The following is a 16,295-nucleotide window of genomic DNA, read 5'->3' as shown; positions in this document are numbered from 1 at the left end:
GGAGAGTTTACTGCGTACTTTTAGATTCGAATGTGTCGGAGACGCACGGTGCGTACCTATCAACATCACTGTTTGATTCCACGTCCTGCTTGTCTCTTGGTGTTGAATGATAGTCTTTGTGAGTCTCTTCCTCTTTTCTCATTAAACTGGGACTTGATTTAAGCTTGAGCCTACTGTACAGGCCAGTCTGCCACCGGTAGCAGTCACAAGGGGAGGAGGGAGGGAGAGGGAGAAGGAATGCAGAGACAGAGATTCCCTTCTCCTCCCCCCCCCCCCCCCTGTTGTTCACCCACACTGTCAACACAGAGGAGCCTCGCTGCAGATGGCGACTCCACAGCGCCACTGCAGTGGGATGGTGGTGGAGGGAACTGCAGCGTTGTGTTTACAAACCAGTGGTCCTCCCCAGGCAACGCTGCTGTCAGATGGGATTCGAGCGGAGGGTCTCAGTGATCTGTGACTCAACAGTCTGCAGGTTTTCATTTCAAACCAAACACAACAGCAGGCGACTCTCCTCTATACTCAGCCTCCCATCTTGTTTTAGGTGGATTGATCAAACCTGCTGCTGTTGTTTGAATCAAATAAAATCCTGCATGCACTTCAGCCAATATCCAGTTCTGATTACCATAGACCATGAAATGAGATGCATTGTCTAGATTATCTACAGTAATGTTATAATATGTCTTAGATCCAGCCTCTATGAAGAACTTTTCTTAAAACAAAAAAGAACAAATTCAGTCATGAGACGATTCCTTTGTGCAGTGTTCTGTTTGAGGCTCTGACTGCACAAGGCAGCAGTCAATAACATGGACATGTCCTCACTCTATTTCACTGTTTGCTTGTTTTAAGAAGGCAAGATATTAAAACCCACTACATGTAGAATGAAAATAAACAACTTTGGCACCTCCCAGTTGTAGAATAAAAAAAAAAAAGACCGGTTGAAAGATTACAATGCACACTCAAAACTGTGCCTATGACTGATGCTGCTGCTTCTGCTATGCAGGCTGTGCAGACACGGTGTAAATCAATGGGCCTAGGAGTGTCATGTCAGTGTAATGTGAATGCGGTTGCTTTGAATTACAGTACACTATTGTAAATGTATTGAGTGATTTATGCCTGTTATAAGCTACGGGCACATTGTATCGATATCGATCTTATCCAGCTTTGAGCTGGTTAACTGGCATCCTGAATAGATGGGGGGGGCTGTCAGGGAGAATGAGAGCTTGTTTTTTTCCCACTTACAGTAATGGTAAGAGCAATGTTATGGAGTGTAGGGGTTTGTTTTGTGTAAATCAGCTCTAATAATATAATTGTAATCGGTATTAGTGTAGATTTTCTGTGCTTTAGATCTAAGTCCGCAAGAAACGTCGTATCTCTGGAGCTACTTGTCAATAATTGGGTCAAATGTGAGGATGTTGTAGATTGACTTTACTTCATGTGTGGCATTAAGGCGATGTAGCCAGTGTATTTAGATTTGAAGTGGAGTTGTTGTAAATGTAATTCCAGCAGTGGCTGTCTTACATTCCTATCCTAAACACTGCATGGTTAGTAGGGAGCTGCAGTGTTTGCAGCATGGAACTGTTGCCTGTAACTTAAAAGCAAAAGCAGCCCGTCAGCTGCTTACGATTTAATAATAGCTCTAATTTAGAGCACAGTGTTTCACGGTGCGGTAGTAATGGCTCATTTCAACATCACACAATGCCGCCAGTTAGCATTGAGCTATTTATGTAGCAGTGTTTGTAACCCTCATCTCAGATGATCTGCATCATTTTGTCTGCTTGCTGTATATCTGACCCCTCAGCACGACCTGCTTGCTGACAGTTGGTCTCTATGTAAAACACAATCCCATCTCTCCAGAGACAGAGGGTCCGGGCGCAGATAAGTGTCGCTGAGCCAACATGCTAGGGAACATCATCGCCTCTTCTTCTGCTGTCTCACGAACAGATCCCCAAACAGCTCAGCCATGGCAGCCTTATTCTCTTGCGAAGGTGATGCAACTGGCTCGAGTGTGGAGTCTGCTGCTGCTGCTGCTGCTGTCGCTGCTGCTGTCGTTGTTAGTGACTGGAGTGGACACATTGGCCCTCTCTTACTTTCAACAATATATTCTGTTTCCCTTCAGGTTATCATTAAAGCCACTGTTGGTAACTTTAATATAAATCACTTTTTATTGCCATGAGAAAAGTTTGTGACCCGGCCGCCATGTTGAAAAGAGTCTCGCCAGAACCAGCCACCACTTTATCGTTTTACAGCTAAACAGTGGGCCTAGTTTGACAGTTTGATCGGGGTTTACGAGCAGTGATTCCTTGACTCTGATTGGTTGTTTTTCTTCGGGCACGCTGGAATCTTGCAGAGGCATTAAGGAGGCAGAGGAACCTGATGGTTTGACAGTTAAGAGGTTATTTCTTAATAAAGTTACCAACTGTAGCTTTGACGATGAATCTCATCTTCTCCTCTAACTACCTGTAGAAAGTATATAACACAATGGCATCACTGTGTGAAATCTGCATCTTGTAGTCGGTCAGAAGCGCAGTCTGATCCGGACACCCCCCCCCCCCCCCCCCCCCCCCCCCCCCATTTGTGACATTCTGCAAATGTTAAGGTCACAGGGTCACGCTAAATGTTTTTATGTGCCAGACCGACAGTCTAACATCCTGGGAAATGAAATGTAACGTAGCGCGCCGCTCACTGTACCCACGAGAGCGTTTCATCCACTTAACTGCCATTAAATGCACAGAAAGTCTGAGGGGGGGGGGGCTGCAGACACTTGGCTCGGGGCATCACATCGCTGATTATACTCCGGGGACACGTGCTGTGAGCCGGCCCTTATTTGGGATCGGCTCTCACCGACTTTTTTGAAGTTGTGGTTTCCTTTTTAGTTCATAAAAACCGCAGACAAAATCAATGTCGAGTCATGATCCCCTGACATGTGCTCAGATGCACAAACTGCAAAAGTCAAACCACAGGATGTGTTAGAACCCTGGTGACCCCCCCCCCCCCCTTCCCCCGTGTGTTTTTTAGTTGATCAGTTGTAGTGGATTGGTACCTTGTTAAATGATATAGAAGTAATTAGGTGGAGGAGAAGCCGCTTGGGGAGAAGGCTATTTACTTAAGAAGCACAGCTGATCCATACATTACTGCACCTCCTGAGAAGTAGTGAGCGCTTAGTACACATGAGGGTTCATCCACATGTTCAACAAGACCGCTGCTATGAGGAAATACAGCAGCTAACCTCAAGCTAGCGTAAATCAATCATCATCGGCCTCTGCATTTCAACAACGGAGCGTGCCTGAGTTGTAATCAAACAGCCTTAAGTTGAGGCTGTAAAGAGTTGTATTAAAGTTGAATGGCACATTTCACCGTTCACCGGATCCCCGTTGAAACTAATGTGGTGAAACTAGCGGATGACATCTGCACCTGGAAGTACTTTGTTGTTACCTCGACTCTGCTTGCGTTGTGATTGGATCTCAGCTTTATGTTTCGTTGTGACGATCGTGAGGGAACGGTAGAAGTGAAGCATTCACATTACAAAGTCATCTACCAGGAATGTGTGCTCGCATGTATTTGGTTCACCAACTGTGCCCGTACGACGTTCCAGCAAACGATACATAAATGATTCATTCGTGTATGATGTGCATTGAACAGTAGTGTTAATGACTGAATCTCTCTCTCTGTGTTTTCCAGGCTAGGTGTGTGCGTGCTGACCTCATGGTGTAACAGAAGTAAAGATGAGCATTAGCAGTGATGAGGTCAACTTCCTGGTCTACAGATACCTACAGGAGTCAGGTATCCTCCCAAGTCCTTATTACAGCTATCAATACTGCATTTCTTTCATCTTAAAATACCATACTTTTATTAACTTTTATTAGTCTTTTACTTCCTTATCGATCCAATTTTTACATCCTTTGTCATTATGTTTTTCTCTGTTTCTAAATGTTGTCTTTTGGTTTAATATGGACACAAAGTCACACAGCATTTTAAATGATTGAAGGTCCAAACCATAAGCATTTGAGTCAATAACGCTGCACTGCAAGTCGGACCTACGGAAAACTAAATTTGCCAAAAGCGTCACCAAAGTGCTGATTAGCGATTTTGATTAGCGAACTGATTCAACGTTTTTTCCCATACACCTGAAAATTGTGAATCAGAACGGATGACGATTCCTTGATTTATACTTTGATCATAAACAAAATCCCATTTCCATAGTTTACCATAGATTAGATGCAATTTAAAGTTAGCACATTGGACACCTCCGGAGATGACCGTCTCTGCTGCTGCTTGTAATGTTGATGTGTAAAAACATCACAATCAGTGTAGGTCAGCGTGTTTGGTGACAGCCACACTCTGGAGGAGTTGTTGGGAGAAAGGTGTGTGTGTGTGTGTGTGTGTGTGTGTGTGTGTGTGTGTGTGTGTGTGTGTGTGTGTGTGTGTGTGTGTGTGTGTGTGTGTGTGTGTGTGTGTGTGTGTGTGTGTGTGTGTGTGTGTGTGTGTGTGTGCGCGCCATGCAGTGGGGTGATTGAGGGGCCAATCTGTCCACCACTTAATCAATCATAGACGGCTAATAGACTGGATTTATTTAGCACTTGTACCCTGAGAAGAGTGCTGAAGGCTGCACAAAGTGTCGCTCTCACCCACACATGCTGCTGTGCACAGTACTGACCGTGGCACATTGGGAGTAAACTTGGGGTCTGTTGGCTGAGTAGCGGGGCTTTTTTCAGACGGACTAAAAACGTACAGAGTTAAAATGAGTCTCCAGATGTACCCAGACTTCCTGCCCTTTGTGTTTGACAATAACCTTTCATTCAACTGCGGTGAGCAGTGCAAACCAAACCCCCATATCACTGCAGCGGAGCAGCCAGAAGGCTCCGTTCAGCTGCTACTGGTTACACGTGGGAATCCATGAAAGTTGTGCGGTCTGAAACTCACCTTCCTATGACTTATATCATATGCACTCAGCTGGGGCAGTTGGGGCGAAATTGGAGTTCCACATAGAGACCGTGTTTGTTTACCCAAAACATTTTAATTGTCACATCACATAAACATCACCACAGGTATTAAAGCATTTTACTGCATAGTAACCAGTACAAAGTCTGATGTTTTATGCATTCAATTCAAATATGTGTAAACAATGCTGGTGAGCAGTTGTAGCCAGAGGCCGCAGTACAAGCGATCTCTTTTATAACCGCGACAACATACAAGAGGACAGCATAACGGCAGTGATGTGCAAGGAACAAGATGGCTTTAAAATGTAGTTCTTAAATAAATCAAGAGGGAAGTATTATTTGCTGTGATATACGTATGCCGTTGCCTTCCAATACAAATCTCCTCTCCTCTCCTGCCCCCTTCCTCCTGCTCTTTGTCTCTCCAGGGTTCTCCCACTCAGCGTTTACCTTCGGTATAGAGAGTCACATCAGCCAGTCCAACATCAATGGTGCTCTGGTTCCCCCTGCTGCCCTCATCAGCATCATCCAGAAGGGCCTGCAGTACGTCGAGGCTGAAGTCAGCATCAATGAGGTGGGACACAAACAAGATAATAGATCCTTTCCTCCTCTCCTCCTCCCCTCCTCTCTAACCGGTCATTTCTCCCACGCTACAGGACGGCACATTATTTGACGGGCGGCCCATTGAGTCTCTGTCTCTGATTGACGCTGTGATGCCGGACGTCGTTCAGACGAGGCAGCAGGCCTACCGGGACAAAATGGCCCAGCAGCAGGCCGCCTCTTCGACACCGTCATCGGCCACCGGAGGCAGCATCGCCGGCAACGCCAAGAACGGAGAGAATACTGCCAACGGGGAGGAGAACGGAGCCCACGCCTTAGCTAGTGAGTAATACGTATACAGATAGACGAGAACATGCACCTGATGGTCAGGACATGTTATAAGAGTAGTTTGATAAAAAAAAAAAAAGTTCTAAAAAAAGAGTTCTAAAGTGAAACTAGAGTTAAGATGTTCATTTTAGTAATGAAGTTAGACTTTACGTTGCATATGTTCGCTCACACAGAGGTAAAGAATTGCAACTTCATATCTTGATGTCCTGTCTCACCCACCTAACTCTACGCTCAGACAACCACGCAGACCTGATGGAGGTGGACGGAGACGTGGAGATCCCTCAGAACAAGGCCATGGTCTTGAGAGGCCACGAGTCGGAGGTCTTCATCTGTGCCTGGAACCCAGTCAGCGATCTGCTGGCATCGGGGTTGGTCACTTTCATTTCCTCCCGTTGTCCTCGGACACTCAGACTAGAGAGATGATAGGAAAAAAGATGGAGAAATGAAACAAGAAGTCCCCAGCCGGACTCGAACCCACGACACACTCTCACATTTGAGAAGCTGGAACCCGCCAGCGTTTGTTTTTTGACGCGATAATTTACTTTAATTATAATTAATTTTTCTGTTCTACAATGAATGAATGAATGGTTTTATGCATTCCAGTTGTCTAAATGAATTATTTCAAGTTAATTTTAATTAAAAACGGTTACATAAGGTAATGCATAACATGGTTCACTGCATGAAACAGTTAAATTGTTAACATGTGATGGTCCACACATTGCCTTAATGTTATACATATAGAAAAAAGATTTGTTATTGATATTGTAAGATTTACTTCAACCTATGCCCAGCTGTCAGCAGTTTGATTGGGCTGAAATATGTCACTTGAAACATCAGTTAACCTTTAGATGGCATTGATACAAAAACAGATTGAAATGGTCTTAAAAAGCATGTCAAAGAGGAAGCCGTCGTCTATGGAAACATGGCTCATGTCTGAACGCGTTTGTCTCAGGTCCGGGGATTCGACGGCTCGTATCTGGAACCTGAGTGAAAACAGTACGAGCTGCTCCACACAGCTGGTCCTGAGACACTGCATACGAGAGGGGGGGCAGGACGTCCCCAGCAACAAAGACGTCACCTCGCTGGACTGGAATGTAAGCACACCAACACACCTGCACATCACCTAACACGTGAGTCCATCTGCGTGGAGGCATTAATTTCAAACAAGGGAGCAGGTCACATGTGTACGAATGGTAGAAATCTCTGTCAAAGGGCTACTTCACAGCCAAAAAGTACAGTTATTTTTCAAAGCTTTATCCTTTTGAACATCTTCAGAAAAATACTTTGCTTGCTAATGCTTATTATTTCAAACATTTGAACACTTTACAGACGTGCATAGAAAGCAAAAACAACAGCAGAACATTGCTTTGTACTTAATGTACTTAATGTACGGTCCTGTGTGCACCAGAGGCAAATCACAACAAATGCCTCATCACAGAGAAACTCCCAGAGCACCGTTGATGATGTCTAACAGTGGGGGATCATCAGAGAGAGACATGTTCCTTTAGTTCAGCCAATGGATTGTAAACCTGAGCCGAGGGGCAGAGGCAAGAGCATTCCTGGAGAGCGTCCATGCTGATGGAAAACACACAGGCCTCTCTTCTAATCCCAGCTGAGTCCCAGGAAATGTTCACTCAGCCTGGACTCCATGTTGCAAATTCTGCAAAAGACAACATGCGTCTGTACAGGTGTCCAAATGGGCTTTTTTTTTTACATGTTGAACCACTCACTCTCTGAGCCACTCTGACACTCCTCTCTCTCTCTCTCTCTCTCTCTCTCTCTCTCTCTCTCTCTCTCTCTCTCTCTCTCTCTCTCTCTCCGTTTGGCAGAGCGAGGGCACGCTGTTAGCAACAGGCTCTTATGACGGCTTTGCCAGAATATGGACGAAGGATGGTGAGATGTCTTTAAATCGTTTAACATGAGCATGTGTTGTTTACTATTAGGAAATCAAAGCAATATTATAGATTTAGGGCAACATTTAATATCAAGAGTTCTTGTATATTATAAAAGTGTACTTGTATACATATATTTGTATATTAGCAAGCATTAGGGAATGAACATAAGTGTTGCTGTGGAAGCTCTATCAATGACTGTTCTGTGGTGTTGTTATCCTGTACTACAACCTGTGTCACATGGTTTCATTAATCTGAACAGTGCTGCCCCCTAGAGGCAGGCTTAAATATGTCCAGTTGTGTGTTGACCCATTTTGTGTTATTTAGGTCTCTTCTGGATCAATAGCGGCAGTTCAGGATGTTTAATGTTCCCTATTCCATCATTTTTGTATGTGTTAATGCATATGAATTATTATTATTATTTATTTATTTATTTATTTTTTAAAGTTCAATCTTAACTCTTAAAACAAGTTTAAAATAAACGGTGTAGCCAAAATACAGACACTCACAGCCATTCCAGCATAAATCCACGCATTGTTATTGTATGAGGCTTCACAGCTATGAAGTGGACTTTATGCCTTCATCCTGGTTTCCACTCAGCTTACTACTGCAGTGTTTGAGGCAATGCTTCAACTTCAATGTTCCATTGGCACATTCCAGAAAAACCAGATGTAGCATTTAGTGTACAGAAAATAATTCCATATTTCTGTTTTTCCTTCACCATAACAACAATGGTATTATGTAAAGAAACTGACATTTAAAGGGTTAAACTTCTAAAGAATGACTGCTTATTTGGTAGTTATAAAGACGAAAGTTGGTTAGAAAATGAACTCGGTGAAAGCGGACAATTATTTTAATATATAATATTTGTAAAGGGTCAGTGGCTTATTATTCCAAAATGTGATACTTACAGATTTGTGTGTGTGTGTGTGTGTGTGTGTGTGTGTGTGTGTGTGTGTGTGTGTGTGTGTGTGTGTGTGTGTGTGTGTGTGTGTGTGTGTGTGTGTGTGTGTGTGTGTGTGTGTGTGTGTGGCTCCACAGGGAACCTGGCCAGTACACTTGGTCAGCACAAAGGTCCCATTTTTGCCCTTAAGTGGAACAAAAAAGGCAATTTTATCCTGAGTGCAGGAGTAGACAAGGTAAACCAGCTCTAAGTCAACGTGTTGAATACCTTCTAGCATGATGTACCGTTTCAATAAGTTGATCAAATAACTGCACTGTGTAGTCATTGTTAGCTCTAACTATACATGTGCATGTGTCCTGCCAGACAACAATCATATGGGATGCCCATACAGGAGAAGCCAAACAACAGTTTCCCTTCCATTCAGGTACAGCAGCATCACTTCTTGTCACTTAAGAATCTTTTTTTTTTTTTCAAACTTCGCCTTTTGTTCTCACTAACGTCCGTCTTCCCCTCCCTCTCAGCTCCGGCACTAGACGTTGATTGGCAGAGCAACAACACGTTTGCCTCCTGTAGTACGGACATGTGCATCCACGTCTGTAAACTGGGACAGGACCGACCCATTAAAACATTCCAGGGACACACAGTGAGTGGATTGTTTGTGTATATAGTGACACAGGTGTAACCTCATCACTGATGTGTAACTTCTGAAGGGATAGAAAAAGGTGTTGCAGTCATGAGGGTATTTGTTAGCATTAACTTGGATCCAGGGTTAACATGAATCAAGATACTGTACATGCATCACAGGCAAGGTCTCTCTCTCTCTCCTCTCTCTCCAGAATGAAGTAAATGCAATCAAGTGGGATCCCACAGGGAACCTGCTCGCCTCCTGCTCAGACGACATGACGTTGAAGGTGAGAGAGAAACACAGACAGTCACTATCGCTGCTCCCATAAAGAAAAGTAATGATGACTGGGGATTCGGGAAAGTCCACCTCAGTGGCACTGACAGGGAAAATGTTCAGCTGCGGCTGAATATTTATCCTTAATATCCTCTGCACTCATATTTCAGGAAGCCATTTCTGCTGTTGGAAACACAACAACAAGAAGTTCTGTTTTCGAGTGACAGTTTTTGAGTTCCCCGTGCTCTTCATGTGCTTCATCGACAGGAAGATGTTATCCTAAGATTATTCCCGCTCTGCTCTTTAAAAAGCCAAGCATCTTCTTCTTTTGGGCAGCCATCTAGTTCACGTCTCTTAGGGAGGAGGCAGGACATTTGAAATATTCAGTTCCTCTGGTCACAGTTGGTGAAAAAGGTGACACACAGGGATGAAGATGACAGACACTAGTCAGACTGTATATTGACTTTTGTGTGTGCGCGCTGACTGCTGCATGTTGACACACCTGTGATGTAATGATCAACCCCAGTGGATACCAGGATAACGTTCTGTGGTTTGTTTTTCAGATTTGGAGTATGAAGCAGGACTCGTGTGTCCATGACCTGCAGGCCCACAGTAAAGAAATCTACACCATCAAATGGAGTCCCACTGGCCCTGGAACCAACAACCCCAGCGCCAATCTCATGCTAGCTAGGTGAGCGTCTGTTAGCCGAAGCTAACGCGTGGAGCAGTTTTACACTGTTGTTTCTGAGCCAACACAATCTGAACGTGACTGTCTTTAAGTTTGGAATTGAGCGCAGCAGAGTGCTTTACTTTGCCCTGGTAATCTAAACTTTGCACAAAAGTCTTTATAAGTGTGCATTTTGCACACAAAAAAGCTCCACTTTCCGAACGTCTGCACCTCTTTAACCCTGTCTGTCCCGGTGTCTTACTTCCACAGTGCATCGTTTGACTCCACAGTTCGTCTTTGGGACGTGGAGAGAGGCATCTGTATCCACACGCTGACTAAGCACCAGGAGCCCGTCTACAGCGTGGCTTTCAGCCCCGATGGTCGGCATCTGGCCAGTGGCTCCTTTGACAAATGCGTGCACATCTGGAATACACAGGTATGAAGAGAACGGGGGGGGTGCGTGTTTGTGTCCGTACCTTTTTTTTTATTGAACGTGTCACTTCACTGATCCCTCTGTGCTTTCATTTTTTACAGTGTACACAGATTTTAGGAATCATTTTTGTGCTGAAAGTGGTACTTCAAAGCTGCACCAACAAATATTAGTTATATTAACGTCTTAACAAACCAAGAAACATTTTATAGTGTAAGCTTGTCATCCAATCATTTTCCAGCTGCAGCATTTTTCATTGAACAAAGATTTAATAAACCAACTGCACCTATTTATTACGAGCTAAAGAGACCGAGTTGAGCGTTGGGCTCACATTCACCAGGTGAACAGACACTTAGCTGCTGCCCCCGTGTGGCCAGAAATATAATACAATCACAGCAGCTTTAAGGCTCCTGCTGTGTTATTTTGTTTTCTTCCCGTAAACAGCCCAAAGCCTAATATCTAATACCCCCCCCCCCCCCCCCCCCCCTTTGTGCTGCAGACGGGCGCTCTAGTCCACAGTTACAGAGGGACGGGAGGAATCTTTGAGGTTTGCTGGAATGCAGCGGGGGACAAAGTGGGAGCCAGCGCATCAGACGGATCTGTAAGTACACACCGGACTGTTTGGAAGGATGTTCTCGAGCTTTTATTGTGAAGGTTTTTGATATCCGTCCTCTTCTCGTCCCAGGTGTGTGTACTAGACCTTCGGAAATAGTGCCGCTGTTTGTTGGAAGCCATGGACCGACCATGAATGTGTACATAGCCAAATGACTGTCCCTGCCTGCCCTGCGTACTGCTCTCGCTAACGACTATGGCCCCCGCCCACCGACAGACAGGAAGCAGGAAACGGGAACAGGAAGCAAGCACTCGACACAGCAGGTCCAGACACGGGGGGATGAACAGACGAACGGATAAACGGACAGACGGATAAACGGGCGGATGGAAGCGCCCCTCTCTATCTGTGCAGACTCTTACAGAGATGCAGAAGGGACGCAGAGAAAAAACGAAAAAAAAAACTGATAGACAAAAAAAAAAAAAGTTACAGATCCGTATATGTACCAAAATTTGGAAGCTATTTTGCTTTTTTGATCTTTAAACCATGCTCATCGTCATCAAAATGAAAAACAATGAAAAAAGTGTTGCTCTTTGTTACTAGTTGGATCTCATTGTGAAGACATATCAACTTCTCCACCATAAAATAGGATGGCACTTAGTTTTTTTAAATTTCAGATCTCTTGTTTCAATGTTTTTATATTTTTTATCTTCGGGGGAGGGGGCGGGCTGGTCGGGTCAGAGTTTCATTGATTGGAGAAGAACATACATATAAACACGCTCGGACATGCACACCAAGCAGTTCTCAAAAAAACAGTGTCCTCGTCATGATTTCAAAACAAGGTGGCAAATCCCCAAGGCTTTTATTCTCCTGTATTTCAGCGGTGGTTTGGTCAAACGGTTAACCTCAGAGTGGAGTACTTCATGTGAACTCTGGACATCCACATGACACAGCTGATGTGCGTCTAGATGCTTTAAAGAAACTATCTGATCCAGATGTTTTACCCACAGTTCTCCTCTCTGGACCCTTCGGCCATAGCAGCTACTTGTGTAATGGAAGTTTCAATTGGCCAGAAGCTGACCTCCACTTGTCTAAATCTGAGTTGTATTAATGCAACCGTCGTCAGGTCCTCAGCCAGTAGGATTCCAGCAGTTCTTTTTTTTGTTTTTTTTTGTTTTACGCATCATCTGGAAGACTCCAAACATTTCTAATTTGATCGACCCTCACATCACGATGCCCTGAAAGTGTTGCTCCACGTTTAGTTCACGCAGATGTTGTGGAGGCAGAAATAATCCCAGTGAATAAAAAGCAGATGTGTCGAGCCAAAGAACACCATCGAGTAAAAGAGGTCGACGACGTCAAAGACTTCAGAGCTGAGCTCTGTTGCTGCAAACGCACAACCATCGTAGAACGCTACTCTGTGTCCACCTGGGAGCTTTCTCGCATTGTTCCAGGAGCCTCAATGAGCCCTTTGTTTTTATTATGTTGTGTATTTGTTCGTAAACAAGTGAAACCAAATGCACACGAACGGTTTGTACTTCCTTTTTGATGAGCTGAACAGTTGCAGTTGGAGTTAAAAGTTCATTATGTACACGTGACTGCCAGCAATGGTTTGCTTTTGCAGTCATTTTGCGACGCGTTTGACACTTTGTTTGAGTTTATTTGTAGCTTTTCACCAACCCGGACTCTTGAGTTTAACCAGGAGGCTGTCGGTAACGGTTTGGCTCACTCGGCTGATCGCCGAGTCTGAACGCAGCATTAAGACGACGGTCAGGCTGTTTCTGAAATCACTCCCTCAGTCTATACAACGAACACTAAATAGTTCACCCAGGGAACTGACATTAAATTAAGTTTTTTGTATACTAATAGTTCGTCTAACGTTGCATCGTCATCAGTAGCTATCAAATGCAGCCTTTTGAGAGCACTGAGCAGCATTCAGGAGCTCCGGTAAAGTGGTCGCACAGTACATGAAGTGCATTATTGAGTCTGGACGTGGCCTGGCTGTCTTAATCAGACCCAGCTTCTAAAAGAAGCGGTGCACGGGTGATCAGAAAGGAGTCGCCGTGTTTGCGCTTCTGGTTCCCTTGTCACAAAGTCGGTAGGATTATGGGATGGTTAGTTGTGAAATGCGGTCTGTGGTTAACACATGCCTGCTCGATGAGACGTGAAGGAAGGGGCCAAGTTTGAATGCCGATGTAGTTTAGTGTTTTTATAAAGAGGCGGTTGCTAACCAGTGTCTACATGAGCCCAACCGTCACATTGAACACGTCACAGCCTCACGTTAGCGCTTTACTTCTGGCAATTTCATCTCCGCTTCACAAAAACCGCATTAAGTGCTCATATGTGGAGATTATGTTGTTGAACAGAACATGGAAGTATCGTAAACCTGCGTTTGCCACAGAGTAGTTTTCATGCAGTATTCCAAAGTATTGCGACTTGACTTTTCAGATTCTCCATCTTGTGTTCTTTGGCTCTGCCCCGTTGAAGGTTGAAGTTCAACCATAACTTAGTGATTCCAGAGCAGCTCTGCCTCCAAAACTCAATCTGCAGAATGTTTTTTTTAAAACCGTTTTAATAATACGACCCCCCACATGTCCCTGGGAGCGAGTAGAGAGGGCTTCAGTGACTTTTGGCTGCCTTTACTTATAAAGAGAGAGACTTCACGTTCTATACGTTTTCCCTTCATACTTTCTTATGCCTTTAATAACGCAGCCAATGATTTTATTTTGTTCCCCCCCCCTGTTGAATCTTACTGGCTGATCCCTGGCACACGGTTGCGATTCAGAATCGAGCTCAAAAGCAGATCCAAACATTAAAGCAATATCTGGACATTTTCATTTTTGTCTGTTTTTATTAGCAGCTGTTTGTCATAAAGTGGGTTTATAGCTACACTTCTGAAAGAAACAATCAGAGATACAAAGATCTGAAGAAGCTAAAGGTCAAATGTTCCAGTATTTTATCCACAGCATGACAGTCCTGGTGAATTAACAGAAGATGTCGAGCTGTGTTCAATGTATTTAAATCTCCTCCATTCTTGTTGGTTTCTTCCCCGTCAACGTTCTGCTCACACCTGACTGAGGTTCCTAACCGACGAGACATTTTATACTCTTTTAAACACAAATTATAGTTACATTTTTGTAATTTCTTTGTAGATTTGAAAAAAAAAAAAAAGGTGAATTGATGATTTCTTGGCGGTGTTAATTTCCATGTTCTCTACATTTTAAAGACTTTGTTTTGTTACTTTGATGCTATTGCAAACAGTAATGTTGTGTGAGGCTGAGCGAGGCGCCGAGCTTGTGAAGAGTTGTCCCAGAGGAGCAGCTGACCACTAAATTAAGTTTTAATAAAGACAATGCTTCACTTTTTATTTTACTTCTACATTTTGGGGGGAAACTCGGTCCCAGATGAGAATGACTTTCTCCTTGGCTTACAAAGAAGACAATTTAAAAAGGAAGTTACTCTTTAAATTGAATAAAATTGTAATTTTTTTATTTTTTTTATCAAGCCAGGACTCTTGGGAATGTTTCTGGTTCCCCCTTTTTTTTTCTTTCATTGCTCTATTGAGGATTCAGAGAGTTGCTCTGGAAGCAGATTTAATCTCATTGGTTAAATAAGGACTTAACATTTGAGTCTGAATTGGTTGTGCACAGTCGGATATTGTGAGCACAGAAAAATGATTATTTTGCATAATTGATTATATTTTATAAAAGAAGCTTTTGGCACCTGAAGGATTTTCTTAGAAAAGACACAAATCTACTCTCCGCTCAGTCGTGTGATTGTGCGCTCACGTCCTCTCTGCTCTGTGCATCCTCAGCTTCACCTGCATGCTCATCCAGCCTGGCACTCTGTGCGCAGTGAGTTACCGTTACAGAAGAAGGTGATTTCTTATTGGCCGTTTAGTCCCATCATTAGTACGATCACCGGTCACTTGGGCAGTTAAGAAGCACTCTATGAAATATATATATAGAGTTATTATAAATACGCAAACTACATATTCTTTTTCTGTGCTTAAAAATATCGTAAACCTCATTGGCCGGAGCTGAAGAACCATTTATTCTCTGGTAATATTTGACTGAAACCCGGTGAAAATGCAGCCAAATCCTCCACACTCATCTGGAGTTGTTGAACTTATTTCCATATTTTTGGTTATATTTTCTCATAACGCTTTTGAGTTTGTAAAAGTTTAAGCTTTAGGTTTAATTAAACAAAAGAATATGAAATCTGCCTCCAGAGCTCTGCTTCTGACAAACAAACTGCAAACCCATTTCTTTTCTCTTGTATCGTCTGTAATAAATTGGGCGTTTTTTTTACGAATGGACTTCCAGAGATTTCATGTTTTCCTTTTTAAGAGTCCTGTGCACTATTTCATCATTTATTTTTCTTCCTTGTATTTAAAGCACTTGAGCCAAAAGTTAAATGAAAGTTTCTCACGTGGGCAACTTCCTGCCACCCTGAGGTCTGTGCCGTCACATTGTGTCTGGGTCCACATGGCTAATGTCGCTGAGTCAGCCTTTTATTTGTGCCACCACCACAGACATGTCGGTCTAAGCAGCGTCTCTCCCACGAGGTCTCACAGCCTTTAGGACTTTTCTTCTTTCTCTTCTTCTGCAACTCGCATCACATTTGGTCTGTTATCATTGAAGTCAGATCAGTAAAACAAAAGTCCAGAATAAAATATATTTTGATAAGAGTTTTGAGTTTTTATTTGTGTGTGTGTGTGTGTAGTGCGTAGTGTCGGTGCTGAACTACCAGAGTAACGGTAATTGTCAGTGACAATCATGAATCCATGTGTTATTCATGTCGAAGCATACTTTATGAATGGCTTAATCAAACCAATAAAACATTGATTTCAAAGAGCTTGAACCTCCCTCGTGTTCCCGTGCTCGTGCTCGTGCTGTCTGCGCTGCACATCCGACACAATGACACTAAAGAGACGTGCTGCTTCCTCTGCGCACGGTTTCAAATCAGGGATTTCCTGAGTGAGAGAGAAGCGATATATTTCTTTTGCTTTTCTCGTTGTCACATAAAGGAAGATGAAGCCGTCTGGATTTTCTTGGTCTTAAATGAAACCTCACAGGAGCTTCCCTGGCTCCGCTGTAGCGTTAGTGGACTCCACAGCTAAATGACTTGTG

General features: G+C 43.6%; 1 protein-coding gene across 1 annotated transcript in view; it reads left to right on the top strand.

Annotated features, from left to right (window-relative positions):
• The window catches only part of LOC306694936 (F-box-like/WD repeat-containing protein TBL1XR1), a 35,456-nt gene extending 19,667 nt beyond the window's left edge, over positions 1 to 15,789 (top strand). Inside the window, exons 3-16 of the mRNA XM_079157992.1 lie at positions 3,679 to 3,780; positions 5,363 to 5,508; positions 5,591 to 5,816; positions 6,058 to 6,190; positions 6,775 to 6,916; positions 7,652 to 7,715; positions 8,756 to 8,853; positions 8,982 to 9,042; positions 9,140 to 9,261; positions 9,455 to 9,529; positions 10,080 to 10,207; positions 10,454 to 10,619; positions 11,113 to 11,214; positions 11,299 to 15,789. Coding sequence (XP_079014118.1) covers positions 3,723 to 3,780; positions 5,363 to 5,508; positions 5,591 to 5,816; positions 6,058 to 6,190; positions 6,775 to 6,916; positions 7,652 to 7,715; positions 8,756 to 8,853; positions 8,982 to 9,042; positions 9,140 to 9,261; positions 9,455 to 9,529; positions 10,080 to 10,207; positions 10,454 to 10,619; positions 11,113 to 11,214; positions 11,299 to 11,325 — 1,548 coding nt within the window. The 5' untranslated portion in view covers positions 3,679 to 3,722 and the 3' untranslated portion in view covers positions 11,326 to 15,789. The remainder of the gene's footprint in view (positions 1 to 3,678; positions 3,781 to 5,362; positions 5,509 to 5,590; positions 5,817 to 6,057; positions 6,191 to 6,774; positions 6,917 to 7,651; positions 7,716 to 8,755; positions 8,854 to 8,981; positions 9,043 to 9,139; positions 9,262 to 9,454; positions 9,530 to 10,079; positions 10,208 to 10,453; positions 10,620 to 11,112; positions 11,215 to 11,298) is intronic.
• Positions 15,790 to 16,295: the final 506 nt, after the last annotated feature.

This window comes from Pholis gunnellus, assembly GCF_910591455.1.
Source record: "Pholis gunnellus genome assembly, chromosome: 4".
NCBI classification, from domain to species: domain Eukaryota; kingdom Metazoa; phylum Chordata; class Actinopteri; order Perciformes; family Pholidae; genus Pholis; species Pholis gunnellus.
The sequence above is the reverse complement of the archived record's forward strand: the minus strand, read 5'-3'. Positions and strand labels throughout refer to the sequence as shown.